The sequence below is a fragment of the Plecotus auritus genome, assembly GCF_963455305.1.
Source record: "Plecotus auritus genome assembly, chromosome: 9".
Taxonomy (NCBI): Eukaryota; Metazoa; Chordata; class Mammalia; order Chiroptera; family Vespertilionidae; genus Plecotus; species Plecotus auritus.
The window spans coordinates 6,734,610-6,762,061 of NC_137783.1; the positions used below are offsets into that span (position 1 = coordinate 6,734,610).

At 57.0% G+C, this 27,452-nt stretch overlaps 1 protein-coding gene across 3 annotated transcripts in view; it reads right to left on the reverse strand.

Annotated features, from left to right (window-relative positions):
* The window catches only part of GRK5 (G protein-coupled receptor kinase 5), a 186,813-nt gene that overhangs the window by 8,530 nt on the left and 150,831 nt on the right, over positions 1 to 27,452 (reverse strand). The window contains exons 5-9 of one of the 3 annotated variants that reach the window (XM_080642902.1): positions 13,806 to 13,906; positions 12,029 to 12,121; positions 6,547 to 6,610; positions 5,502 to 5,642; positions 2,542 to 2,732 (exon numbers count right to left, since the gene is read on the reverse strand). In XM_080642902.1, the coding sequence (XP_080499028.1) occupies positions 2,542 to 2,732; positions 5,502 to 5,642; positions 6,547 to 6,610; positions 12,029 to 12,121; positions 13,806 to 13,906 (590 nt within the window). Of the gene's footprint in view, positions 1 to 2,541; positions 2,733 to 5,501; positions 5,643 to 6,546; positions 6,611 to 9,802; positions 10,272 to 12,028; positions 12,122 to 13,805; positions 13,907 to 27,452 lie in introns of those variants that run through there. The other 2 variants (XM_080642903.1, XM_080642904.1) reach the window with 2 other exon arrangements.

A 27,452-nucleotide genomic window follows, 5' to 3' on the forward strand; every position in this document is an offset into this window, starting at 1 on the left:
CCCCCAGAAGCCTGGCACCTCCCCAACTCCAGGGAACCCACAGTGGGAAGAGAGCACAGCCAGAAGGCATGGCTGTAGGCATGGCCACCTCCTCCTGTCCCCAGCATCTGTCTTCCCTTTGATGACATCATCATGCTCTTAGGAAAGGGAACCTCTGTTCGCAGGAGGGGGAAGAGGCAGCAGAAGTGTCCGGTTCTACTAGTGAAAGGTCCCCCCAAGGGTAAACCAACAGCCAGCAGGATGGCGTGTGCCACTCAGGTGAGCCGCTGGGCAAATAGTCCATGGCATCTGGACTGAGGGTTGGTTCTCCACCAACTGGCTTTGTTTATGGAACAGCCGGCAGCTGTCCCCGGGGTGTGGTGACTGCCCCATCCAGTGGGCCTCTCACAAAGTGATGACTGGTGTGTGTATGGAGTTATTCATTACAAAATACATTTTGTTGCTGTTGTTATTTAATTTGCATTCTTTTGATGTGTTAACAATCCCAAATAAGGGCAAGAGCCGGGGCTCCCACACCCCAGCAGGCCAGTGGGCAGGGGCTGAGCCCACGAGAGGCCAGGCGAGAGGCCGGCTTGGACTTGGAGCTGCCTTTTCGTAAATGAAGGGCACTTGAGTGGAGGGTTCTTTTTTCAACCCTTAGGAAAATTGTTCCGACTCCCTTCTCACTGGAGTGAGAACAAACAAAAGCATAACTGGGGAGATGGTCGAGGGGGGAGGCATGCCACCAAGACCTCCCTCCTGGTTTTTTCAAAGCCTTCTTGGTCTCCCCAGGTAATCTCCACCCAGAGCTCCACACACAGGTCTTCGAGCTGGGGTGTGTGGGAGCGGGGCCGCTGGGGACTGTCCAGGAGACCCCAGGTGGGAGCCCTCTCACCTGTGGGCAGTTTCAGGAATGTGCGTTTCCAGATCCCTAACACCAGGGTGCCCTGGCTTCCTCTGGGGATCCCTCCCACCTGCCCTTTCTCAACAGCTCTTTTCCCAATGACAGAAGGAAAGCAGGGGTCCTGCTCCAGGTATGAAACACCCTGGGGCCCCATTAGAAGTGGGATCTAGTTGTAATAATTATAATGGTAACTCAACAGAAGAAATTATTTGAACACTTAGAGCCTTCTGATCTAGGAAAAGAAAAAAAAATCTTCCATGTACCCACGTATTTCAATAAAAGACTTTTAGGCAAAAAATATATTACATTATGATAACACTAGAGGCCTGGTGCATGAAATTCATGCACAAGGCGTCGGTGTCCCTCAGCCCAGCCTGCACCCTCTCCAATCTGGGACCCCTCGAGGGATGTTTGACTGCCTGTTTACAGGGATCAGGCCATGGGGGTGTGGCCAGCCTGGGTGAGGGATTGAGGGCTGTTTTCAGGCTAGCCTCACCCCCTTCAGGGTGGGGGTGCCCGCTGGGGTGCCTGGCCAGCCTGGGTGAGGGGCTGATGGCTGTTTGCAGGCTGGCCAAACTCCCCAGTGGGGACCCTCACCCCATGGGGGTGTGGCCAGCCTAGGTGAGGGGTTGAGGGCTGTTTTCAGGCTGGCCACACCGCCTTCAGGGTGAGGGGTCCCGCTGGGGTGCCTGGCCAGCCTGGGTGAGGGGCTGAGGGCTGTTTTCAGGCTGGCCACACCCCCTGACGACCCAAGCTCTCAGCCCCTCCTTTTTTTTTTTTCAGTGCCTCCTTTAGCGGAGGCCAGGGCTGGCTGGAAGCAGGTATCTGGGATTTATTTATCTTCTATAATTGAAACTTTGTAGCCTTGAGCAGAGGCCAGGGCGGGCCAGGGTGGGTGAGAAGCTTGGCTTCCTCCATCACTGGGGGCAACCCAAGCCTCCTGCTCACTCCAGCTCTGTGGCCGCCGCCATTGTGGTTGGGTTAATTTGCATACTTGCTCCTGATTGGCTGGTGGGTGTAGCGGAGTGATGGTCAATTTGCATGTTTCTCTTTTATTAGTGTAGATTTTGTGAAGGAGGTGGGGAATAGAAGATGACAGGAAGTTCCTCACCATTGAAGAGCTTTATGCATGTTTCGATAGACGATGGTGGAAATCAACTTGCTACAGCAATTGGATTCCACTGGATACCTTTAAAAATGGGAAGTAACTTCCATACCAACATATCAAGACCAGCCACCATTTAAACAGACGGTGGACTATTTCAGAATTCCATCTTCGGGTTGTGAAGATGCTCCGTGGAGGCCGTGAGACAAGCCCCACCCAGGGTGACAGGCAGTGTGGGAGGCGGTGGTCCAGCAAATACCAGCCATCATGTTGGCCCTGAGCCTCACCCTGGCGCTGCTCACAGAACCTGAACCCTGAGCCTGCCATGTCAGGCGGTGTAGATGGACACAGGCCTGCTTATGGTGGCAACCCCCCAGGTCCTCCCGGGGCTGGTCCAGGTCACGGCCACCAGGCCCCACCAAGCTTGCCTGGGCACCGGACTGGAGGGGACCGGGGCCCAGGACACTTGCCCCCCTAAGCAGCCCACCTCACTTACTCAGTTTCAGTGGGAGTCTGTGTCCCGCAGACACAAGGCCAGGTGGGACCCGCTCACCTGTAGACGGTGTTCTCCAGGTGCAGGTCTTCCAGGCCACACAGGATCTCCGCCGCGTAGAACAGGGCCCGCTCCTCCTCGAAGCCAGGGTTCCCCATGTTGTAGATGTGGAACTTCAGGTCGCCCCCATTCATGATGGTCAGGACCAAGCACAGCGCATCCTTGGTCTCGTAGGCATAGGCCAGGTTGACCTGGGAGCATAGGACAGCACCGAGGTGAGGTCCTGCCACCGCCCCCCACTTCCACCCTCCCTTCTCAGGGCCCGTGCAGCTGCGGGATGGCTGGGCTAGGGGAGCGGCAGTGGCTTCACGCCACCCCCGAATCCCACCAGCCTCGGTGTGCCCTGCCCGCTGCCCCTCTCAGTGGTGAAGGACCCCCTCCTTCCCAGCCGGTGGTTCCAGGTGAGGAGGCGAGGGGAGGGCCCTGCCAGGATGGTGTTCTTGCGTTTACACCACAGAAGCATGTGCGTGCATCAGTCAAAACTGTGTGGCCCCATTGACGGGTCAAGAAGAGCAGGACCCAGATGCCCTCCAGGCACCAGTAGCGCAGGGACCGGGCAGTGGGCTGGGTGGTAGCCTAGGGGCTTCGAGAAGCAGAACACAACTTGGCAAAGACTGTCTCCTCTTGCACGCAGGACACGCCTGGCCAGAGGGACCATCCACAGAGAGGATCTAGCCCAGGGGTGGGCAAACTTTTTGACTCGAGGGCCACAATGGGTTCTTAAACTGGACCGGAGGGCCAGAACAAAAGCATGGATGGAGTGTTTGTGTGAACTAATATAAATTCAAAGTAAAGGAGCGGAGGGGAGAGCAAGAGAACCGGATAGAACAGCCAGATCCGGCCCATGGGCCGTAGTTTGCCCACGGCTGATCTAGCCCCTTGCAGACAGACACCAATGCCTGAGGCTCCATGGATGAGGGCTTGGGGGGTAGAGGGGAGAGGGGCAGAGCTGGGTCTGGGGCAAAGGACACTTCTCCACTGAGGGGCTGGCATACATGGAATCTGGCCGCCATAAAACGTGGTGCAAACACAGGAACATGGAGTCATGTCTGAGGAAAGGTGGGGAATGCGCTGAAGGCGAGAGCTCTGGGAGCTGTGCTCTGCGGCCCCACACCTGTCCAGGTGACCCCGAGGAAGGGCTCCGGGAGGCGCGGCAGGAATGTCCCGCCAGGGGCAGAGGACGGGGCACTGTGGAGGAAGGTCCAGGTCCAACCCTCTCCCTGAGTGGCCTCACCATCACCAACCCCAAGAGCCAGCCCTGCCCCTGACGACTCCATGGGCAGCCTGGAGGCGGTGACCTGGGCTCACTGCTGAAAAGGGCCAGTGACACAGGCTCACGGCCAAAATGATGACCGCCACCTCCCACACAGCACGTTACCCTGGACAGGGCTGGCGGTGGGCACAGCCGGGATCAGACACAGAGACCACACCTCTGTCCCTTGAGCGTCACCTTATAAAACCACCCCCTCTGGGGAGTGACGGGGGCCCTGGGCTGATGGCCTCCCTCGCCATCATGCACAGCTGGTAGGCGTTTAATTGGGCGACCTGCGTGGAGAGCCACTTGGGAACAGCTAGCAAATGGAAAATGCACACACCCTCTGACACAGCCATGCCTCGGCCAAGGAATGCAGCCTACGGACACGTTCACAGAGCCATGCCGGGGGTGCTCAGGGACGGACGCGCAGCCTCGTCCGCAGCGGCTTCACCCCCAGGACGCGCTCTTCCCGGGGGGAGGAGGGGGAGGTCGGCCCCACAGGCCGGGTCTCTCTCTCCCATGTCTCAAGGGAAGGGCGCACAGTTTTTGTTTTGTTTTTTTAAAGGTGCAGCTATAAGTTTGGGTTGTTTTTTTTTAAGATCTACATTTTAAGGGGAAGAAAAGATTGCAGCATAAGATGTCTAGTGAGATCCCATTGGCTGAAAGTAATGAATCCAACATGTTGGAATGGTTCCTCAGAGAGGGAGCCTTCTGGTTTTCTTTTGTATCCGTCTGTGCTGCGGGCATTTTTACCTTGCGCACATATTGTTTTTTATGGTGACATGTGGCGGATGTTTAGAGCTGACCGTATGTTCCACGTGCTCTTCCACGTCTCCCCGCAGCTGGCCTGTGCCCTGCGGGGACCAGCTCTGGCCAACGGGCTGTGGGCGGGAGCGAGGAGTGCCACCGCAGCCGAGGCTGTGACCGTCCTCGCGCGCCCCTGCGCACGCGTCCGTGACTCCGGACGGGGCAGCTGTGGGGAGGAGGGGGACCCGATCTGACCGGACTCTATGTGAGTGACAGAACGGTCTTGGTTGGCCCAGCCAGCGTGGCTCAGTGGTTGAGTGTCGACCTAGGAACCAGGAGGTCATGGTTTAATGCCTGGTCAGGGCACAGGCCCGGATTTCGGGCTCAATCCCCAGAGGAGGGAGTGCAGGAGGCAGCCGGTCAATGATTCTCTCTCATCATTGATGTTTCTGTCTTTTCCGCTCCTTTCCTCTCTGAAATCAATACAAAGATACAAAAAATAAAAAAAGAACGGTCTTGGTTGTTCTCAGCTGCGGTGAGTCGGGGTATATTTGTTACTGCAGCAGAGCGAAGCCTAGACTGAGAAACACAGCAGAAGCGCACACAATGGCGCCTCTCAGGGTACTGACACCGAGGTAACCGGTCTACAGGGGCCTGTGGACACGAAGCTCCCGGCGGGGCCCAGGTGGGCTTCTTCAGGCCACAGAGCAGTGTACAAGGTGGTCCTGCAGGACAGAGGCCTCGGTCCCACACACAGGGGAGCCAGGCCTGCTCTGTGATGGGACGACTGGGCCACCAGGACCCGGAGGCGCGTTGGGATGCAGGCGGGGCCTGGCTGCCTCTCGGAAGGTATTCCTCCCACTGCATTCCATGTCCCTGGCGATGGGGAGCTGCCACACTGGAGGGCCACCCACTTCCCAAGGGACAGAAGCCCCGGTCACCAGCCCTGGACACTCACCACAAACGGGCTGTTGACCTTCTCCAGGATCTGCTTCTCATTGAGGGCCATGGACTCCCCTTTCCTCTTCTTGATCCTCTTCTTCTCCAAGCGCTTGCAGGCGTACATTTTCCCCGTGGCCCGAACCTGGCAGGCACAGACCTGCGGTGCAAGGAGGAACCAAGGGTGAGGGACACGGGAGGCCTGCCCGAGTGCCTCCGTGGCCAGGACGCTGGACCGAGGGGTCGGGAACGGATGGAGCCAGAGCCGGCCGTGCCTGGCCTTGGACCCACGGCTGTCCCGGGCCACACCCTCGAGATCTGGCTCCAGTCCCACCTTGCCCTCCCTCCTCTGTCCCTTGGATGGAGCCCAGCCTTGGAGGTGCAGAATGAGCCATTTTCAGCAATGCGTAGATGGCCGCCGAGGCCTGAGGTCCCGTCCCTCTCTCAGAGGCAACCAGGTTTTCTGTCCTCAGCTCCCAACCAGAGGCAGCCATAGCCCACTGGACACTTTCAAGTACCGGCTGCAGGCGGAAGATGCTTGTTGGGGACCAGGGACGGGAGACCCCTGAGAACCCTGAGTGTGTGATTCAGAGGAACGGGAAACAGGGCATTTGGGTTCTCGTCTTCGTTCTGCCCCTTGCTGGCTGGGTGCCCGTGGCTGGGTCACCTAACCATTCGGAACCTCAGCTTTCTCACCCCGAAGTGAGCCACAGGCGGCCCAGTCTTGGGAAGCTCAGACAGAGTACAACAGCCCATAAAGCAGTGTCATCTGGCCCTTCGTGTCCTCACTTCTCCCGCCAAACACAGCCAAGAGCACCCGTTTCTCCTCCCCGGACTTGAACCTGCGGCTGCCTCACCCCCAGCCCCAGACAGCGAGGGCGGCTCCGCACCCTCCTTCCCCACTGCAGTCACACCGGACCCTCCCAAACGCCCTGAGCCCCGCCCTCTTCTCCACCAGGGGGCCTAGGACCGAGCCAACATGGGAACATCTCAGGCAGAGAGAAGGGACAGGAAAGGGGACTGGAGTGCAGGAACTCTCACCCGAAACAAGGGTGCTCACTCACCTCCCCGAAGCCCCCTTTTCCCAGCACTCGGTACTGCCTGAAGGTGTTTTTGGTTACTGGTTGCCTGAAAAAAAGCAAGAATCATGGTGTTAAGATGCATAACCCATATGCAACAGACAGCGGCAGCATTTGACTAAGGCGGTGCAAGGCACAGTTCCATGCCCCGGGGACCCCCAGGAATGATGGCTGCAGAGGGGCCCCTCACGGGCTTGCTCTGGGGCTGGGTGTTCAAATCCCAGGCCACCTGCCCTCAGCCCTGCAGCTGGGAGACAAGCAGGAAGGCAGAAGGCGCGAAACATGTGAGCGAAAGCAGCTTCAAGGGCCTCTCCCTGTGGTTTCCCCTCTCCAAATGCCACGCAGGTGGCTCAACTCCGAAGGAAGCTGGGAGGCCAGTGCAGGGAGCGGGGAGGGCCCGGAGCCACAGAGGCTCAGTGTCCCCCGGAGGGCATGATGGAGACCTGCCCTCCCTGCCCCTGCGTATCTCAGCCTGGCCAGCATCTATCTCAGCCTGCCCAGCATCTATCTCAGCCCAGCATCTATCTCAGCCTGCCCAGCATCTATCTCAGCCCAGCATGTATCTCAGCTTGCCCAGCATGTATCTCAGCCCAGCATGTATCTCAGCCTGCCCAGCATCTAGCTCAGCCTGCCCAGCATGTATCTCAGCCCAGCATGTATCTCAGCCTGCCCAGCATGTATCTCAGCCCAGCATGTATCTCAGCCTGCCCAGCATCTAGCTCAGCCTGCCCAGCATCTAGCTCAGCCTGCCCAGCATCTAGCTCAGCCTGCCCAGCATGTATCTCAGCCCAGCATGTATCTCAGCCTGCCCAGCATGTAGCTCAGCCTGCCCAGCATCTAGCTCAGCCCAGCATGTAGCTCAGCCCAGCATGTAGCTCAGCCCAGCATGTAGCTCAGCCTGCCCAGCATGTAGCTCAGCCTGCCCAGCATGTAGCTCAGCCTGCCCAGCATGTATCTCAGCCCAGCATGTATCTCAGCCTGCCCAGCATGTATCTCAGCCCAGCATGTATCTCAGCCCAGCATCTAGCTCAGCCTGCCCAGCATGTATCTCAGCCCAGCATGTATCTCAGCCCAACATCTAGCTCAGCCCAGCATGTATCTCAGCCTGCCCAGCATGTATCTCAGCCTGCCCAGCATGTATCTCAGCCCAGCATGTATCTCAGCATGCCCAGCATCTAGCTCAGCCTGCCCAGCATGTATCTCAGCCCAGCATGTATCTCAGCCCAGCATGTATCTCAGCCTGCCCAGCATGTAGCTCAGCCTGCCCAGCATCTAGCTCAGCCTGCCCAGCATGTATCTCAGCCCAGCATGTATCTCAGCCTGCCCAGCATCTAGCTCAGCCTGCCCAGCATCTAGCTCAGCCCAGCATCTAGCTCAGCCCAACATCTAGCTCAGCCCAGCATGTATCTCAGCCTGCCCAGCATGTATCTCAGCCCAGCATGTATCTCAGCCTGCCCAGCATGTATCTCAGCCCAGCATGTATCTCAGCCCAGCATCTATCTCAGCCTGCCCAGCATCTAGCTCAGCCCAGCATCTAGCTCAGCCTGTCCAGCATGTATCTCAGCCCAGCATGTATCTCAGCCCAGCATGTAGCTCAGCCCAGCATGTAACTCAGCCCAGCATGTAGCTCAGCCTGCCCAGCATGTATCTCAGCCCAGCATCTAGCTCAGCCTGCCCAGCATGTATCTCAGCCCAGCATGTAGCTCAGCCCAGCATGTATCTCAGCCCAGCATGTAGCTCAGCCCAGCATCTAGCTCAGCCCAGCATGTAGCTCAGCCAGCCCAACAGGACGGCGCACTTCCAACCTCTCCATCTCCCAGAGCCCCTTTTTTGTCCCCCCCAGAGCTCCAACACTGCAAGATCCCGTCTGCCAGAGGGGCATCTATGAAGTCATAACCACTTAATGTCTCCTGACTCCCCATTTTAATGAACCAAAGCCAACCTCTGACCACCAGGCAGGACGGGGAGTAAAGACCAGACGGTCCTCTGGTTGCCTGGAACCATGGTCAGCCAACTGCGGCTCGCGAGCCACATGCGGCTCTTGGGCCCCTTGAGTGTGGCTCTTCCACAAAATACCACGGCCTGGGCGAGTCTATTTTGAAGAAGTGGCGTCAGAAGTAGTTTAAGTTTAAAAAATTTGGCTCTCAAAAGAAATGTCAATTGTTGCGCTGTTGGTATTTGGCTCTGGTGACTAATGAGTTTGCCGACCACTGGCCTAGAGGAACCCTGGGTTGCGGGCAGTTGTGCTTTTTCACCGCTAGTCTGTTTAGCTATGAGTAATCAGCTTGCTTTAAAAAAAACACACACACCTTTTTTCCAGCTTCATTGAGGTATGACTGAGTGTACAACTTGGCGTTTTGATATATACTTTGTGGAATGATCACCGCAATCAAGCTAATTAACATTCTATTACCTTAGTTCCCTCTTCCTCTCTCCCTTCCTCCCTCCCTCTCCTTCTAATGAGAATGCTTAAGATCTACCTTCTTAGCAAATTTCAAGCACACACTACAGTATTTGTTAACTAGGGTCACCATGCTGTCCATTAGACCCCCCACAACGTACTCATCCTGCAAAACTGAAACTTTGCACCCTTTGACCAACATCTCCCCGTTTCTCCTCCCCTCACCACCCCTGGCAGCCAGCATTCTACTCTTTGCTTCTATGCATTTGACTGTTTTAGGTTCCACATATCAGTGAGGTTGTGTGATAGTTGTCTTTCGGTGTCTGGCTTATTTCACTTAGCAAGTGCCCTCCAAATTGATCCACGTTGTCATAAAATGGCAAGATCTCCTTTTTCAAGGCTGAGTAATATTCCACGGTGTGTGTGCATACCACACTTTACTCCCGTGTGCACTGTAGCATTACTCATAATAGCCAAGATGTGGAAACAATCTAAATGTCCGTCACCTGGTGGGTAACCAACAATCCATTTTACAATGTTAACACTGGCTCTTGGAACCAGAACTGATATTTTTTGTTTGTTAAAAAAAAAAACACACAACTTTTTAAAAATTGATTTCAGAGAGGAAAGGAGAGGGAGAGAAACATCTATGAGGAGAGACAGAGAGACAGAGAATCATTGATCAGCTGTCTCCTGCCCCACACTGGAGATCGAGCCTGCAACCCGGGCATGTGCCCTGACAGGGAATCGAACCGTGAGCTCCTGGTTCATAGGTTGATGCTCAACCACTGATCCATGCCAGCCAGGCCAGAACTCTTTTTGAGCAACTCCCACGCTCACCCCAAGAATCCTGACCAGGGTCGTGGTTGGCGCGAGACTGAATTGGGCCAACGACCTGGGTCGGCTCGAGGACAGTGAGCTGCCGGCAGCTCCTGAATGAATCTTCCATGGAAACTCTTCTGGCTGCTGGGTCCTGGAGAGGACTTGGGTTTTCCCAGAAATCCGTCCCTGTTCTCAGAGGATGTCCCGAGACCCAGGGCGCTCCCGGCCTTCACGTGCTGTGCGTCCCTCTCCCTGGCATGTCCTCGGGCAGCAGGGGTCCCCGTCGGCAGCACAGCAGGGCTCCATGGCTCTGTCTCTCTCCTCTGCGGGAGCGGCTGGGGCCTGGAGCTCCCTGCCAGGCGCCTCGTCAGCTATCGCCCAGGAGCGTGTCCTACCGCCGCCCTCGAAACCACATGAAGGCGTCCAGGCCCAACAGTTTATGATACATGGAAAACAGACAGTCGGGCGACATTACCGCAGCGCTCCTCTGCTAGGGGAAATAAGTGGAATACAATTTTCGAGGAATTTCTTGGTTAACCTTGGGAGGGAAAAAAGATCCCTTTAATATTTCAGCAGTATCGCACTAAGGGGCCACGGTCTTGGTAGTGGGTGGTGGGGGTGGGGGGGACGGGGGGAAGAAGAGGGTTGTCAGTCTAGGCCAGTGTCCTGACGTACTGGCTTCAACGACTTAGTGCAAAGGGCTTAACTTCTCTGATTTAAAAAGTCCATTTCTCCATTTCCTGTGCTTGGTGCAGACAAGTAAAATGAGAGTCAGTGGCCACAGCTAAAGGATTCCATTGGAACGGGAGTGCCAGGTAGAAGGATTTGAGCGAGGGACCTGGAGTTCATGTTCCAGCCTTGCCAGGCCCTTGCTGTGTGACCCAGGGCCAATCCATCAACCTCTCTGAGCCCTGCATCTTCAAGTGGGTGCAGATTGGGGTTATGTGTTACACAGCCCAGGGCTCCCGGAAGCGGGGTGGGGCTCGATGGATACGTCCCATCACTGCCCACGAGGGTCAGCTGCTCCTTCCGATCCCAGACGTGCGAGGATGCCGCCATGCTGACGTTGATGCCAGTGATCTCAGGCCACCACAGCTGTGTCAGGAGTTTACTCCTGGGGCCAAATGGCTGACCTCTGTCGAGCACGTACCTTGTCCTGGGCACGTGCTGCTGACCTCATCTCCTCCTTGCCCCGAGCCTGCAAGGCAGGCACTGCTATTTCCCCACTGAAAGAGGAAGCCGAGGCGTGGAGAGGCGAGCACCCCTCCGGAGGCCCCTCCAGAGGAGGCCGAGCGGGGCTCAGACCCAGGCTGGGGGCTCCATGCCCTCAGCAGGATGTGGGGCCGGCCCTTCGTTCCTCTGTCCCTCCTGCAGGTGCAAGGTGAGCAGTGGCAGTCATGGGCTGACCCCTTCTCACTCTGCCATCCCCGTTGGGCAGGTGAAGAGAAACGCCCTCCAGTGGCTGACGGGCAGGGTGTGCTTGGGCATCTGCAGGGCACTCGGCACACGTGCAAGGTCGGGATGGCTCCTTGATCTACAACCACACATGCCCAGATGGCATGCGTGCCAGGCCTCAGGGCACAGGGAGTTCTGGGCTGTGGAACAGGACACTCCCACCATGTCTACCAGCTCAGTGTGGATTTATTTATTTATTTTTATTTTTAAATATATTTTTATTGCCCGGCCAGCGTGGCTCAGTGTTGAACCAGGAGGTCACGGTTCGATTCCCCGTCAGGGCACATGCCTGGGCTGTGGGCTCGATCCCTAGCAGGGGGCGTGCAGGAGGCAGCCAATCAATGTTTCTTTCTCATCATCGATGTTTCTCTCTCTCTCTCCCTCTCCCTCTGAAATCAATAACAACATATATATATATATTTTAAAATAGGCGATCGGGTTAAACAGGGGATGTGCAGCTCATCAGAGACCATGGCAGCTCTGCACTTGCTGCTGGAGGAAGGGTTCCCAAGGACAGAAGGAAGAACGAGCTGCCAAGATGCTGAGTGCGTGTGCCTGAGGGGGTGAGCGGTGGGTAAGCCGCGTTAGCACGCACAGGCAGCACGCTTCTAGACGAACACACGGGAGCTGAGCTCACCGGAGAGAGACAGTTCATGTTGTGGGGACCCTGGGCCCATGGAGGGAACTGATTCTTACATGACTTCTCAGGTGAAAACCTGCCCCCGCGCCCCCCCCCCACACGCACACACTGGCACACGCGTGCGTGGGGAGTGCCAGGGCGGCACTCACCTTTCCAACCACTTCCATTGGAGAAAGCGATCAAAATACATGCTGTCCAGGTACTCACGGAAGGGCCCTCCCCTCAGGTAGTCGTGGGCAGACCTGCTCGGGGGAACACAGACAAACATTCACAATCCTGGTCTCAAGCAGATGGGCAGAGCCATGTCCAGCCGGTTAACGCCCGGCCTCATCCACTCCCAGGCTTGGGAAATGCAGACACACAGGGGCCAGAGGCCCTATTATCCTAGGAGGTTGTTGGAGACTGCCCAGCTGGCCCGCCCACAGGCACCGAGCACCTGCCACGGGCACACTCGGCTGGGGGGCAGCAGTGAGCACTCGGGTGGCATCGGGATGGGATAAGTGACAAACACTAAATACATGACCCCAGGGACACCTTATGAAGGAGGGTGAAGGGAGGCCCCTGGGGGTCAGGGAGCTCTCTCTGCAGAAGGGACAGGTGCTGAAATGACAACAGAGGCAGACTTGGCTGGGTGCAGGGGAGGGACTCTGAGACAGTGGGTGGTAGGGGCTGAGGGTGTGTGTGGCCCTGAGGGCCCAGGGTCCAGGCCTGGGGCCAGGACCAGCAGAGCCGCAGGACATTTTCATCCCTGCAGCAGAGTTTACGGTCACCTGTGGGGGGCCCGGCCCGGGTTGGGAACCTGGCTGCAGGCAGGGACGGGCTGCTTCCCTTTGAAAAGTGGCGATGTTGGCCAACGTGGCCCAGCACTTGGGACCCGGGGACGGAGAGGACATGCACGTTAGAGGCTGTGTCCTGCCAAACCTGAAACCCAGGGCTGGCGTGGGGGGTCAGGGTGACCACGTCCTCAGGGGGACAGCCCAGGGACCTCACCCATTTTCAGACCTGACCCTCGGCCAGTTCTAAGAGGGCAGCAACCAGGCTTGTTTCTGTTCGTGGGCGTCTCTGCTCGGCACCTAGCACAGGGCTGGGCCCCAGCTGGCCTCCCTGGTGTCCGTCCTCATCGTCCCGCTCCCAGGGCACGGGAGCTGGCTTTCCTGACCTCCCCACCTGCCAGTGAGCTCTGGAAGCCGGGACTGGGTCCTGCTCACCATGGCACCCCAGCACCAAGCATGGTGCCAGGCACACAGCAGGCACCCGGTTGATGTCTGTGGTGCAGAGGCTGAGCAAAGTCCCAGACTCATCCAGCCGTGTGGGTGGCCTGGCTCCAGAGGCCTCTTGCATGTAGGTATGTGTGTGTGTACACACCTGTCAGCTTACAGGGAACGGTGTGTGTGGGCACATGAACAGGTGTGTGTTAAGCCTTTGTAGTGTGGTGGGGGGCTTGATTGGTACAGAGCTGGCACCAACTTATCTCCTATTCCATCAGGGTCCTTGTATGCCCTGCAGAGGTGATTGGGGTGTCAGAGAAGGCAGCCCCCCTGCAGCAGTGCCCCCGGCTCAGGTTGGTGGCAGTGGAGGGGGTTGGGGGGCCTGGGAAGGATTTCCAAACCACCCAGACTGGGTCAAATTTTTTCACATTTCTCCGTCTCAACAGCCTGGAGAGCCACTGCTTTCAACACCCTTTGAAGCAGATGTTTTCTTTGGACTCAGCCCCCTGCTATCTTTTTCCCTTCTTAAGGAGCCTACCAACATCTGGCGGCTTGACTGGGGCCCTGGCCACTGCAGACCAGCCCGCCGTGCCCAGCGCTCCAGGTGGGAGCTGGTGGCAGCCCTCGTCCAGGTGGCTGTGTGGCTGCCAGAGGTGCCGAGGGCCTGCCACCCGGCCGGGAGGGAGGGAGGGAGGGAGGCGGCCGCCGGGGCACTTACTGTGCACAGGCCGAGAAGAGCTCTTTGCAGGGCCTCTGCCGGAGCTTCTCCTCCGTCTGGGAGACCAGGTCCCGACCGACTTGGGCGACGAAAACTGGGGACTGGAGGGAAGAGAAGAGGTGGTCAGTGAAGGGCAGGAGCAGAGTGGCTGGGTTCGTGAGGGCAGGGTGGTCTTCCCCGCCCGCCCACCCCTGGCCCTGGGCCGCCTGCACAGTGTCCGGGGTGCAGGGAGGTGGCTGGGCCGGAAGGTGGTGCACGGGCCCAGACTTTGGGTCAGGTTTCTGCTCTGCCGCTGTCAGTGGGGGGACCTCCTGGAGGTCACATGGCTCCTTTGAGCATCACCGCCCTCGTGTGCAGAACATGGACAACGATGGCCCATGTCCTGGTTCTGCGGCAGAACCGAATGAGGTGGGAGTGCTCCCGGTGTGAGGGGCTGTCTCCTCAGGGGGCAGACTTGAGATGAACCCCTACCCAGCCTCAAGGTCACATACAAAAGGATCTGGAAGGGGTAAAAGGGCAAGTGAACAGGACGACACAGCAGCGAGAGGAGGGGAGATCAGCAGCTCTATGATCTATAGCTTTGGCACCGACACACCAGGGTTCGAATCCCACATCTGTTACTTGTAGCTGTGGGACGCTGGTCTAACTGCTCAGCCTCAGTGATTAGGAAGATGATCAGAAATAACAGTTCCTCTCAGAAGGAATCAATAAAACGACTAGATCAAGCCCTTGGCCCAGATCCTGGCACGTGACAGAAAAGGGTGCAATAAAAGTTCTGTCATTTCATTCTCCTCCTCGGGTAAGCTGCCTGGCCCGAGCATTTCCCGTGTGAAGGACAGCTCCAGTGTCCTACTCAGGAGCAGCAGCCAGCTGGGAAGGCAGCGCCCCCACACCCACCACTCCCCGCACCAGTCACCCTCCACCAGCTGCTCACTCACCAGCTGGGCCCTGAGGTGGGTTTTTAATAAATGACAGGAATAATTGAGGAAATTGCAGGGAGTGGGCTCGGAAAGATGGGGTGTAGACGCATCTTTTCCAAAGATGTTGAGCTAGGAAAGACTTGCTTCCTCTTCCCAGCTCTTGACGTGTGACTGTGGGGCTGACTGTTCTGCTAAGCCCATCGGGTGGCGTCTGGGGGTTGGATCCTGAGGGTGGAGGTGGAGCTGCCTGGCGTGGCCGTGGTGAATGACACCAGTGGCTCATCTTCTGGTCCCCACTGTTCTGAACGCCATGTTCCTTCCTTTTCTTCCTTTCCCAGGCCCTGCCCTTTCTGCAGATCTTCCCCTGTCCTGGGGCCTCCCTGCCCCTGGGTGGGCGGAGCCTCAGGTGTGGGGGGAGCTGCTGTAATGGTAAACGCCCCCCAAACTCCCGGTGCAGACAGAGCCAGTCACAACACCATCCCAGAGCATCTCCCAGATGGCTGCTGTCGCCAACCCTGGGTGGTGGTGGCTCCGTCCCCACGTGGACAACTTAAAGAGATGGCAGAAGAGCAACCAGTAGAGTGTTGGCCTCTGGAGCGCGTTGCTCCTCCTTTTGCAGAAAAGATGCTCGACCAAGAGGCTGGAGCCCCGAGCTCTGTCTGACCTCTGCCCTTGGCCATCTGGGAGGTGGCATTGCTGCCTCCCTTGCAATAGGAAGGGGCTGCTCCAGAGATGACCTTTGGGCCCTTCAAGATTTGGGAATTGATGGTTGAGGGTGTGGTGTTTTTTTTCTTCTTCTAATCCTTGGGGAACTTTCTTGGGAATCTGGCACTGAGTTTATTGGGGACCAGTAACTCCAGGATACTCCAGAGCAATGGAATATCAGCACAGACCCCGAGGCCCCTGGCAAATCTGCTTCAGGAAGCGAGCTGGTGGCTGGGGCAACCTTGGTCTGAAGGGCCTGGTGGCTGGCCCAGAGCTGGTGAGAGAGAAGGTACAACGTATTGTGGCAGGATATGACTGGCACCTGGGGTGAGTCAGCAAAGACCAAACAGGGATGCTGGGTGGGCGGGCTACTGCTTTGTCATCAGACTTTACCCAGGGAGGACACACCCATACCCGCAGGAGGCCCAGCCTGGCAGGGGCACAGTGGGCGGGGGCGGAGGGGGGGCGCGGGAGGGTGGTTAAAAGGTGAACTAGCCTGACCGGTTTGGCTCAGTGGATGGAGCGTCGGCCTGCGGACTGAAGGGTCCCAGGTTCGATTCCGGTCAGGGGCATGTACCTTGGTTGCGGGCACATCCCCAGTGGGGGTGTGCAGGAGGCAGCTGATCGATGTTTCTCTCTCATCAATGTTTCTGGCTCTCTGTCATTCTCCCTTCCTTTCTGTGAAAAATCAATAAAATATATTTAAAAAAAAAAAAAAAAAAAAAAAGGTGAACTAGTGTGGTCCTTGACCTCAAAGCACTTTTTCTCCAGTGGGACACACATGAGGTAAGGGAAGATCCTAACAGGAAAGCCCTTTCCCGGTCCTTCGCCATATGTGCTCATGTACACATAGAGTGGGCTGGCTGGGAATCTATGGTTCTCCAACTTTTTTTTAATCAGCAAGCTTCTTTTCTCCTTAACCAAATGAAACTTATTTATAGACCCAATATTTCAAACCAACAGAAATCATACAAGGATGCTTTGCCTACATTGAGGCCAACCCTGGACAGGCACTGTGAAAGGCCTGACACGCATTATCTCACTTTATCACCATGTGGCTCTATGAGGTAGACACTCTCATGGTGTCCATTTCACAGATGAGGACGCCAAGGTTTAAAAGGTGGAGGCACTTGCCTAAGGTCACCCAGGCAGTAAGTGGAACAGAGGGGATCTGAACCCACGTTGGCTGGGTCAAGAATAAGCCTGAGCCCAACTGGCGTGGCTCAGTGGTTGAGTGTCGACATATGAACTAGGAGGTCATGGTTCGATTCCTGGTTGGGGCACATGCCTGGGTTGCAGGCTCGATCCCGTGTAGAGTGTGCAGGAGGCAGCCAATCAATGATTCTCTGTCGTCATTGATATTTCTAGCCCTCTCTTCTTCTCCCTTCCTCTCTAAAATCAACAGATGAGTCTGATTGGAGGGGGGTGGGCGGGCTGTCTAAGTCTCCTGTGCTCCCTCATCCACTCCCCACCTCCCAGGAGGCCTCTGAGGCGTGGCCTTAGCCCTGGGGCTGACTGGGACACCCCCAAGTCCTCTAGCAGAGGCAGGCAGAGCTTGTATGGAGATGACAGCTCAGGGCAATGAGCCACTGGGCCCAGGTAAGGAGGAGATCCTAACAGGGTGGGATCATCTGGGAAAGGCTTCAGGGAGGATGGGGCAGAGGCAGAGCAGAATTTGAGACCTCCCTCCCCTCATGGTCCCTCCCACCTGCTGTTGAGGACAGCCACCTGGGCTGCTTCTCAGCCACACCACTCCCATTCTTTGGCATCGGCTGGTGGGGGGCTCTGGGGGCACTGCCCACAGTCGAAGCCCGACAGGAGTTAATGAGCAGGTAAGAATGTGTTTAGTGTAACAACCAGGGGCTTAAATTCAGTCCTTGGCTCGACATGAAGAGATTAAGGATTCCAACCAAACCCCTTTCAAGTGACTCCAGGGAATGCCACCGTTGCCAATAAGACAGGAGTAAGAAGCTGCTGGCCAGCTTAAGTCAGAAACGGAAACCCAGACGCCAGGGGAGAAGGAGCAGCTGCTCAGAGGGCATTTCAGGGGGACACTCGCTGTGTGTGTCCCTGGAGAGAAGTGAATTTCGGGGGGAGACCGTTAGGAAGGCTCCCGGGCCCTCCATGCAGTGAGTGCACCCCCTCAGGTAAGAAAAGGCTATGAGGCCTCAGCAACCCCAGCCCCGCCCCCCGGCCCGCGCCCCCTCCCAGCCCCCCGTCCTTGAAGACAGTTTCAGATCCCTTTCCCTCCTGGTCCCAGGGGCCCTGTGAGGTGGGCTGCAGGTGGGGTGTACCCTACAGGCCAGGGGGGCTGGGCAGCAATGCCACCTTGCTGCACTGGGGAGCGGGAAGGCAGGAGAGCTGGGCTGGGCAGCAATGCCACCTTGCTGCACTGGGGAGCAGGAAGGCAGGAGAGCTGGGCTGGGCAGCAATGCCACCTTGCTGCACTGGGGAGCGGGAAGGCAGGAGAGCTGGGCTGGGCAGCAATGCCACCTTGCTGCACTGGGGAGCGGGAAGGCAGGAGAGCTGGGCTGGGCAGCAATGCCACCTTGCTGCACTGGGGAGCGGGAAGGCAGGAGAGCTGGGCTGGGCAGCAATGCCACCTTGCTGCACTGGGGAGCGGGAAGGCAGGAGAGCTGGGCTGGGCAGCCCAGTGGCTCCTTCTACCAGGGACTGTCCCTCTGAGAGGAAGCCGAGGATCAGGGTGGGCAGGAGGGATGGGCGCCATCCTCCTCCATGTCCAACAGCAAGGGCCTCAGGCCTGAGGTGTTTACAGAACGAAAAGCAGCCGGAAGGTCTCTGAGAAAGTCCCCCGGGTCCTGGGACCCCTTCCCGCCAGCAGGGCTTGAAATGACACTTATTCTTTGGTCACCAGATGGTCTCTTCAAGTAGCGCCAGCCTGCAGGCCTTGGCCTGAAAAGGACGCTGTCCTTTTAGGGGTCTAAGTTTTTTGAAATGTGTGGCATGAAGTCTTGGGGGCATGGCTTCCAGACCAGGAGGGACTGGGACAGGGTTTCTCTCCCGCTGGAGTCCCACCATGAACGCCTGCCTCCCGATGGTCATGGGCAGCCGAAGCTCACCAGCTGGACAACCTCGATGTGACCCGTCTGCCCAACTCTGCCAGAAAGTCCCCTCTGACGAGTCATGAGGACCCCAGCTGCTCTTAGGAGGGCTCTGTGGTCAACTCCTGGGACAGCTTAAGACAGAAAGACATGCCTGGGGGACAAGGCCATGTAGCCTGGGGCACTGACCAAAGAGCTCTGTCCCCTCCTGCAGAGAAGAAAGTGACCCTGCCCTCGGACACGTGGCCTCGGCCAGACCTCTCTCATCTCTGCTCCATCAAAATGGAAACCTCTGCCTTAGCCGGTTTGGCTCAGTGGATAGAGTGTTGGCCTGCGGACTGAAGGGTCTGAGGTTCAATTCCAGTCAAGGGTCCATGCCCGGGTTGTGCGCTCGATCCCCAGTGTGGGGCGTGCAGAGGCAGCTGATCAGTGATTCTCTCTCATCATTGATGTTTCTATCTCTATCTCTCTCTCCCTCCCTCTCTGAAATCAATAAAAAATATTTTTTAAAAAATGGAAACCTCTACCATATTCAGGCACAGTATCAATCAGGAATGATTCGGTGCCCTGGGGGCCCCAGGCGGCCGAAAGCCAAGCCTGGTGGGCTCTGCCTGCACCCACCAGATCATCCAGCCTCGGCCAGTGTGGCGGTTAGTCCACAAGGTGGCGCTGTTGAGCCCCTTGCGCTCGTGCTTCACTGCGCTGACACCCACAGGTAGACCAGCCCTGACACCCACAGGTAGACCAGCCCACAGGCCTCTAAGACCGGGTGGCCCAGGGGACATAATGACCTAGTGATTCATCTCAGACGTGAGGTGTGCGGCCTCTGCAATAACAGGTGAGGGAAAAATGAGAGATCCGTTCAGGGGGAGCCCTGAGGGAGAGGTCAATAATCCTGGGGTCACCCTCGGAGCCTTCTGGAAGCACACACCCTCTCTTGTTCAGAGACTCGGGACCCAAGATGGAGCTGCGGGAGAAGGAGATCGCAGAGGGCTCTCCTGGGAAGACCCCTCAGGGCCCAGCCGATTAACCCACGTGTGGCACAGATGGGGGACTGACAGGAAAGACCAAGGAGGGAAGGACCCCTCCACGGCCACACTGCTGGCCCATGGCAATCTGGTCCAAGCCTTAGCCCCCCATCACTGTGCCCTCCAAGGACACACCATCCTTCTCAGATAGTTTGAGGGGATGTGACTTTGGCCCTGAGGAGCAAGCCCTTCTTGGGGGCCACGGGGCTGGAGAATGAGGTGCAGTGGACTCTGCCTGTTTGGGAAATGCTATTTGTATAATGCTCCCCCCGCCCATCCCCAGGCTAATGGCCACCATATGCTTCCCTTCAACGTATGAAAACATCCCACCGAGGAGCTCCGCGCTCATTAGCAGTGGTTCCATCAGCGAACAAAAGGTCAGCCCAGGAGACTGCCGCTCTATCTCCAGACGCAAGCACTTAGGCCTTAATGATGTGTATATTTTCATATGTGGGCAGCTGACATTTCCCATGTAAACTGTGTGCAATTTCCCAATGTGGACAGACTCGGCCTTCAGGAAAAGTGGAGCAGCGGAGAGGCAAGGCACTCTGGGAGAAAGAGGGTCCAGGGTCCCCCTTCCTTCCAAACAAGGGGCTGCCTAGCGGTCCTTCCATCCTGCCCATACCAGGGTGGAGGCAGCTGTTTCTTGGGGGGGGGGGCACCTCCATTTCCCCTCCAGCACAGGAACAGGGGAGGGGTGCTTTCACAACATACCCCGCCGCCCACAGACCGGTCACAAGGGGGGTCTGCGTCAGCGGCCGAAAGCTCTGCGCACAGCTGCCTGGGCCTGGCCGTGGGCGAGAGCGGGGTGGGACCCAGGCTCTGGCTGTGAGCGCCTGGGACAGGGGCAGCCTGACAGTCACTATTCCTCAATGCGAGTTTCCCCACATTATACTTCTGTTGCTCCCCAGAACAACCGTAAGACGGGGGCGGGGGGGGGGGGCTGTTCCCGGTCACCAGCAGAGACAGCCTCAGCAACACTCCTGCTCATTCCTGTCTCATCAGGGTCCAGCACAGCGCTTGGCATCCGCTGATGCTCCCCTTACCTGCTCACAGACTGAATGGTCAGCAGTGGACCTGAGACCCCAATCCAGGCCAGCCTGGCTCCCAACCCTGCCTTCGCCCCACTCGCTCTGCTGGAGTGAATGATGATGCTCCTGTCACACAGCAGGACATCTGTATACGTGTGGAATAAATGTGTGTGCCCGTGCACACTCAGCGGGAGAGAGGCAGGCAGGGAGCACGGGGTCTGTCCATCAGAAGCACTTTCATGAGGCCATCTGGTCGACCCCCTGCCTTCATGACCATGGGGACAGTGAGAGTCCTTTGGGATTGTCTTAGTCACAACTGGCTGGAGTGCCGTCTCAGGCCAAAACTGTGGGTCGGAGGCTTGGGGGTGTGCACGGGGTTGAGGCGTCCCGGTGCCAGGGGTTCCTCAGCCCCTCAGCCCAGGGCTTCCTCAGCCGTGTCTCTCTCTCAATTTCATTCAATCGTCCCCCACCTGCCAGTACATTCCTCCTTTGTTTGAGCAACTGTATTCAGTGTCTGCCACTGGTGCCAAGAATCCAGGCTAATTCACCATCTGTAAGACCAGGAGGTGGGCCAGGTGACTAGGAGGACCCTCCAAACGCTACCCAAGCCACCAGGGGCTTCCTCTCTCCTGATTTTCTCTCCCCATCCTCAAGTGGGCTGGTTCCAAGATCCACGGGCTCCCTCAGCCCAGCTCACCCGACTCCAGGGACAGGAACAGGGAAGAAAGCAGGGCCGGGCAGGAGAGGGGAAGCGGGGGGCCCGTTCCAACCCTAACTCCTGGCTAGAAATGAAACCTGCTTGTCCAATCACAACCAGAAGACAAAGGCGAGCTGCCTGAACGGCAGCCTTGGGCGGCGTTTCCGCACTTGAGGGTTGACTCAAGGTCGGCCTGACAGGAAGAGAAAGCGCCATTCTTCCACCTTGTTAATCAAAACCCTCGGTGCCATGTGGAGAAACCGCTGCCGTGCGCCGTGTCCGTCTGGGGCAGTTCCTCTGCCTGTCCACGGCCGGGCAGCAGACACGAGCCCCAAACGAGAACTGGACCAAAGGGAAAAGGCAGCGTTTTGTTTCCTCGGTCACCGGGGAAAATAAATCAGCCCAGCCAAATGCTCACGAGTGACGTGACATGAGGCCACCGTCCCCTCCACGCGGGCCTGATGTCCGTGCCCCGCAGCTCTCGGCCAAAACACCCCGGCTCCTCCCCAGGTGTCTGCGTGGTCGGCCTGGTGGGTGGACTGCACGGCCAAGCACCGTGCCAGATGCAGCCCCGTTGGGCAGGGACACACGGCTGGACAGGCAGAAACCAGGAACATGGCAAGTCTGCCCCGCGGGAGCGCACTGTGCCTCTCTGACGTGCTAAGGGCAGGCGACGCTCACTGCTTCCCATCGGGGTGGGCACGGCCTCCAACAGAAGCGATTTCCCCTGAAGCAGAGGAAGTTTAGCTTCAGGGCCCTTTACCTGCAGCCCTCGGAGCTGGAGGGGCCACGCTTCCCAGGAAGCATTTCCACATGGGCCTGTCCGGCCGGCCGGCACATCGAGATCTCAGGGGAGGACCTGCATCTCCAAGCTGCAGGCCTTTGTGGTGACTTCTTGGCCCATTCACTTGTGTACCTAACATTCTGTTCTTCTTCTTCAAGAGAAGACACTCCCCAAGTTACTTATGCTTCGGCCCCCACGAAATCCTGATCTTCCCAACAGTCTCAAAAGGGCCTTCTCCAGAGGGACACCCCCTCCCACCCGACAGCATCGAGCCCTTAGGAAGATGGAGCCCGACTGCACCTTTAACTTGCAGCGATGAGCAGCCAAAGACCAGAGTCGGGGGGCCCAGGGGCTCGCTGGGCTCCCCGCGGTTGGAGGAGGAAGTGAGGAAGGCCAATGCCCTGACAGCGTGTTGGGGCAGCCCCGGGGCCTCTCTGACACCCACACTTTCATTGCACCGCAGACACACACAGCCACCCGGCCATCTCCTGACCTCCCTGGGCAATGATCTCTTGCATCGATTTGGGGGTAACCCTGACCCTGGCATCGCTGGTTACGTTGCCAGGAAGGCCCTGCGGGGGACGGAAGTCGGCTCTGCAGGTGGAGCTGGAGGTGGTGCTGCCACCGGTGAGAGCGCAGGGAGCCGAGCGTCTCCAGAGGTTGGGGCTGACCCAGCCCGCCAGCCACACAGGGTCCCCGAGTGCCCAGGCTGTGCTCAGCACATAGTCCACTCCCAGGACTCACAGACCAGCTCACTTGGCCAGCGGCGGGAGTTTAAGGCCAATGGGACAGAGGGCAGCTGAGTGTGGTGGGCTCCAGGAGGCAGGGCTCAGAGGGGTGGCCACATGGGACACAGCGGATTCATGGCTGAGGTGAGGTCTGACAGGGTCTGGGGGCTGCAGGGGACTGGGCCATAAGGAAGACCTTCCTTCGTTCGGCTCTTGCCCACTGGGAGGTATCCTGAGAAGGTGTATGGCTAATGGACGCTTCTCTGGACACATTGAAGATGACACATTGAGGACCGCAGACACACAGCAGGCTCACAGAGATCAGAGAGTGGGGGGGCCAAGAGGCCAGGAAGTGCCGAGTGAGGGGCTCCAGCCCTTTCCCACGATGCCCTGCTGCCTGGCCACCCTCGGTCCCAGGTGTCACTTCCCTGGGTGAGCAACATGCAGAAACAGCCCTTGAGAAACCCCACAGCCCTTCGAGAAGGGCAAAGCAGTGTGGGGCGTAAAGGATCGTGACCCACATTTCCTTTGCTGTTCCAGCGGCTTCGCAGAAACGAGGCTGAAGGACTTTTAGAAGTCAGGACGGGAGAGGATGTTTTCCAACGCTGGCAGGACTTAGCCCGCGGCCCGGAGGGCTGGACAGCTTTAATGAGGAAGAAAGGAAAACACACAAGCAACCCTGACCCAGACCTTGACTCTTTACGTCAAAAGCGAAAAAGGATAATTAACAAAATGAAATGTGCCTGGCGATGTGGAGGGGGGCCAGCCGGGCTCTGTCAATTCGATAATCCCTGGTCACGACCTGACCCGCGGGCCCACAGTGCACGAGGGGGGATAACGGCTGTTTACACGGGCTGCGAGCTGCTCTCGGGAACTGGAGAAGTGAGTGGGGTTTTTTCCTGGCGAGCGGCTTGAATCCAGCCAGCTCTGCTCTGGGTCAGTGCGGTCACGTCCAGGTAGTCCTCCAGGGGAGCTCGGTCCGAAGGGCTGGGTGCAGGATGCTCCCGCGGGGAAGGTCCTCATTCCTTGTGCATGAGAGACCAGGGTGTGGCGAGCCAACTTTCCATCTTCCAGAACACCCTCCCATCCCACGGCTTCCAGACTGGCCCTACTTTGCAATTGTGTTGGAAATATCTTGGAAGGTTTTTTCCCCCCGGTGAGGATTTCATTCCGTGGGGCTTGGGAGTGCAGGAGGGGCAGGAAGATCCAGCGAATCCAACCGACCCCCTCCCCCGTAATGTCATTTCTCTGCCCGAGGCCCACCTGTCAGGCCACACACAGGCACCAGGGACCTGCGTCACTGCCCACCGAGGGCAGTTTGGGGGCAGGGGCGTCCGCAGGAAGCCTATGGCTGACTCCTCTGGCTCCGGCCACTCTAAGGAGAGGAACTCTGGGCAGGAAATACTATACACACATGGGAACGGGGTCAGAGCCGGAGCTGGCTCCACCAGCATCAAAGGAACATCCCAATTTCTGACCTGGAAGGTCACGAGAAAGGAAGAGGGACCCAGACGGGCATGCTCGGGCCTGCTGTGAGGAGCCCCAGCTGGCACGCCAGACTCCAGAACACCAGGAGGAGCCGGAAAAGAAAAAATCAGGCTTCGGGCAAAGAGAAATTGTTTTCCAGGAGGTTGGGGGCGGGGGTGCGGGGAGGGAGAGAGAGAAAAAGGTCTGTCTATTTGAAGGACAAGTACACAGTCACTTACAATGTTGTGTAGGGGGATCGTGACATGAGAAAATGCTAAGGACACCATGCAAAGTGGCAGTCGGTGCCCAGGCTCAGGGCCGATCGCTGGAGAGGGGCCAGGAGAGACTGGCCAGCCGGTACATCCTCAGATCGGCCCATCTGCCCTCCCAGATCTACTCATTCATGAAGCACCCGGGAGGCTGATTTGGGAGGAATTTTGTCTTGGATTAACTTTTGAAGAAGTAATACCATGTTTGGCACATAGTAAGAGCTGCTCCTGGCTGCAGGTCTTATTCCTATAGGTGGCCAGAGTGGGAGGCACCGTCAGACAGCACCTGGCCAGCCTACCTGCTCACTGCACCCAGGGGAGTGAGGCCCAGTGACAGGCGGCCTGTGGCTGGGAGGGGAGTGGGAAGAGGACAGGCCCGGGTTCAGCTCCCCACTCTGGCTGTTGTTGGGCAATGACTTCACCTCTTGGAGCCCCCATTTCTCATCATTTCAGCGGGCGGTTAGGAGCCGAGTTAAACATGAAGTTATGGGCACAGAGCAGTTGCCCAATAAAAGCCAGCTCTCATCTGTCTTGCCCCAGGAGAGCTAGTGAGCCCAAATGTGGCTTTGTTTTTGTTTTTGTTTTCTTCTCTCCCTGCCCCCTCCTCCCTCCCGCACTGTGTGGCTTGAGAAAACTCCGTGGCAGGAAGTGGGAAGAGCTGGCCCAACTGCCCTTCCAGTCTGGCTCAGGAGGGGCTCAAGCAAGGGGGACTCCAAGCTCACCAGTCTCACTGAGAACAGAGGCTGTTCAGGGTGCTGGGAGACAGACGAGGGCCAAGCCCTCTTAGCAGAGATGAAAAGGGGGTCCAAGGCCAGTGGCTGGGATCCCAAACCCCACAGAGACGGGGCAGGCACTTGGAACAGAGGGATGTGCCTAAGCCACCCATGTTCTGTGCCTAGGTTGCCCTGGAAACCAAGGCTTGGTCTGATGGTCTACATCGGCTCCCCCAAGGCCAGCGAGCGACCCCAGGAAGGGAGATCAGAGGACAAGGTTGACCCAGGGCACACCATCTTTCAGCAAGCCAGCATTTCTAAAATGCATCGTGGCTGGGAAGTGGTTATCCCGGCATTTCCCAAAGATGCTGAGGTGGTCTCTGAAGGCAAGTAATATTGAATCACTCAGCGAAAAGGCAGTCCCTTTTAAATTCTCAAGCCTCCCAGCCTGAAGGAGGAAGTCTCAGTGTGGAGCTGCCATCTTGCTAACGCATCTCTAATCCTCACTAACCTCCTTCAAACAGAGAAAGGAGGCTTCAGGCTCAGAGCCTTAGGCAGACAAGAGAATCCAGCGAGAATTCACTATCCATTTTTCCAGTCATCTTTATGTATGACAAATCAATGCTGGTTTTCCAGATGTGTTCCTGATACAAAGTTTCCTTTTTACACTCATTTCATTTTCTGTTAAAAGATGGCTTGATTGAAAGAAAAATGTATGTAAATAATTGTAAGGGTAGTACGCAATTATAGCCAAAACTGGGAAGGTGCTTTGAGAATGACTGATGGCCGTGAGCCCCTGGGAACATCATTATCAGCCCCTTACTCAGATGGGCTAACTGAGGCTCCAAGGAGGCACAGCAGGAAAGTGGCAGGACCGGGTTCCATGTGAAACAGGACAAGGACTAAAGCTGCTAAATGCCCCAGTGGCCAGGGAATTGTCCCGCTCTGAGAAGCAGCCAGCCAGCTCAGGCTAGCTCAGACTCCTATGCTGCTGCCTGGGTGAGGAAGGGGAGTAATTATTGTTTCCTTTCATTCAAACTCTTTACTTTGTAAAACGTGGATATTTTCCGGAGGGCCAAACAAGCACCAGGAATAGGTTTTCATTTGTGCAGGAACTCAGGCTGATGGGTAACACCCCCCACCCACCCACCCCCTTAACAAGAACAAACTTCCCTGCCATACCCTGTCATTGTTACAGAAACAAAGAGGCATGCGGCTGTGGAGGCCCAGAGAACAATATGCTGCGAGTGGACCTCCTGCAAGAAATGCTCTCCAAGGGCTGCCTGCCAGGGCGGGGCCTTCCCAGCATCCCCCACAGAACATGGGCTACTCCAACACACCTGTCCACCTCACTCTCAGAAGAAACCCACACAGGCCCTTTCAGCAGTCCCTCCCCCAGGTCTGAGCTCCCCTGGACTCCACTGTCCCGCCTGCCAGGCCATAGTGGTTGGGATGGAGCAGCTCAAAGCTGGAGACCAGGCACAGTTGCTCATGGGCCTAATTGAAATGAACCACAGCAGGGTGTCCTGTGGACACTGCTGCCAAAGCAGGGCGCTCAGGGGCTCCACGTGAGCCTGCCTCCACTATTCTAAACCAGCCTCTTGCCTTCCCCAATCTCAGTTGCCTGATCTGAGAAATGGGCACACTAATATCCATTTTAGGGAGATCCAAGAACAGGTGTGTAAGATGGCATTGGACACAGACGGCCTAAAGAAGATTGTCATGTCAACTAGGAGAGGGGCCGGAATATCGCTAAAGGAGCAGGTCTGGCCCAAGTATTCCCAATAGGCCGTTGGGCTTTGGTTCTCCACAGAGAGACAGATTCATGGGCTTGCACTACGCGCACTACGATTTGTTTACGTTGTCCCCATACACACCCCGCTCCTGGCCAAAGCGAGGCCTTCTTACAAGGACAGGTAAGACAAAGTAAAAACAAGTCATTTAAAAACAAGTAAAAAACAAACAAACAAAAAACAATCTGCATTTCATAAAAAATTTAAAATCTTCCAATGACACTGCCAAGAAAGTAAAAAGACAACCCACAGAATTGGAGAAAATATTTGCAAGTCACCTATCTGATAAGGAAGTTGTATCTGGAACATACAAAGAACTCCTAAAATTCAACATGAGGAAGATAAACAATCCCATTTAAAACTGGGCAAAGGATTTGCATAGACATTTCCCCAAAGAAGACATACAAATGGCCAATAAGCACATGAAAAGGCACTCAACATCACTAGTCA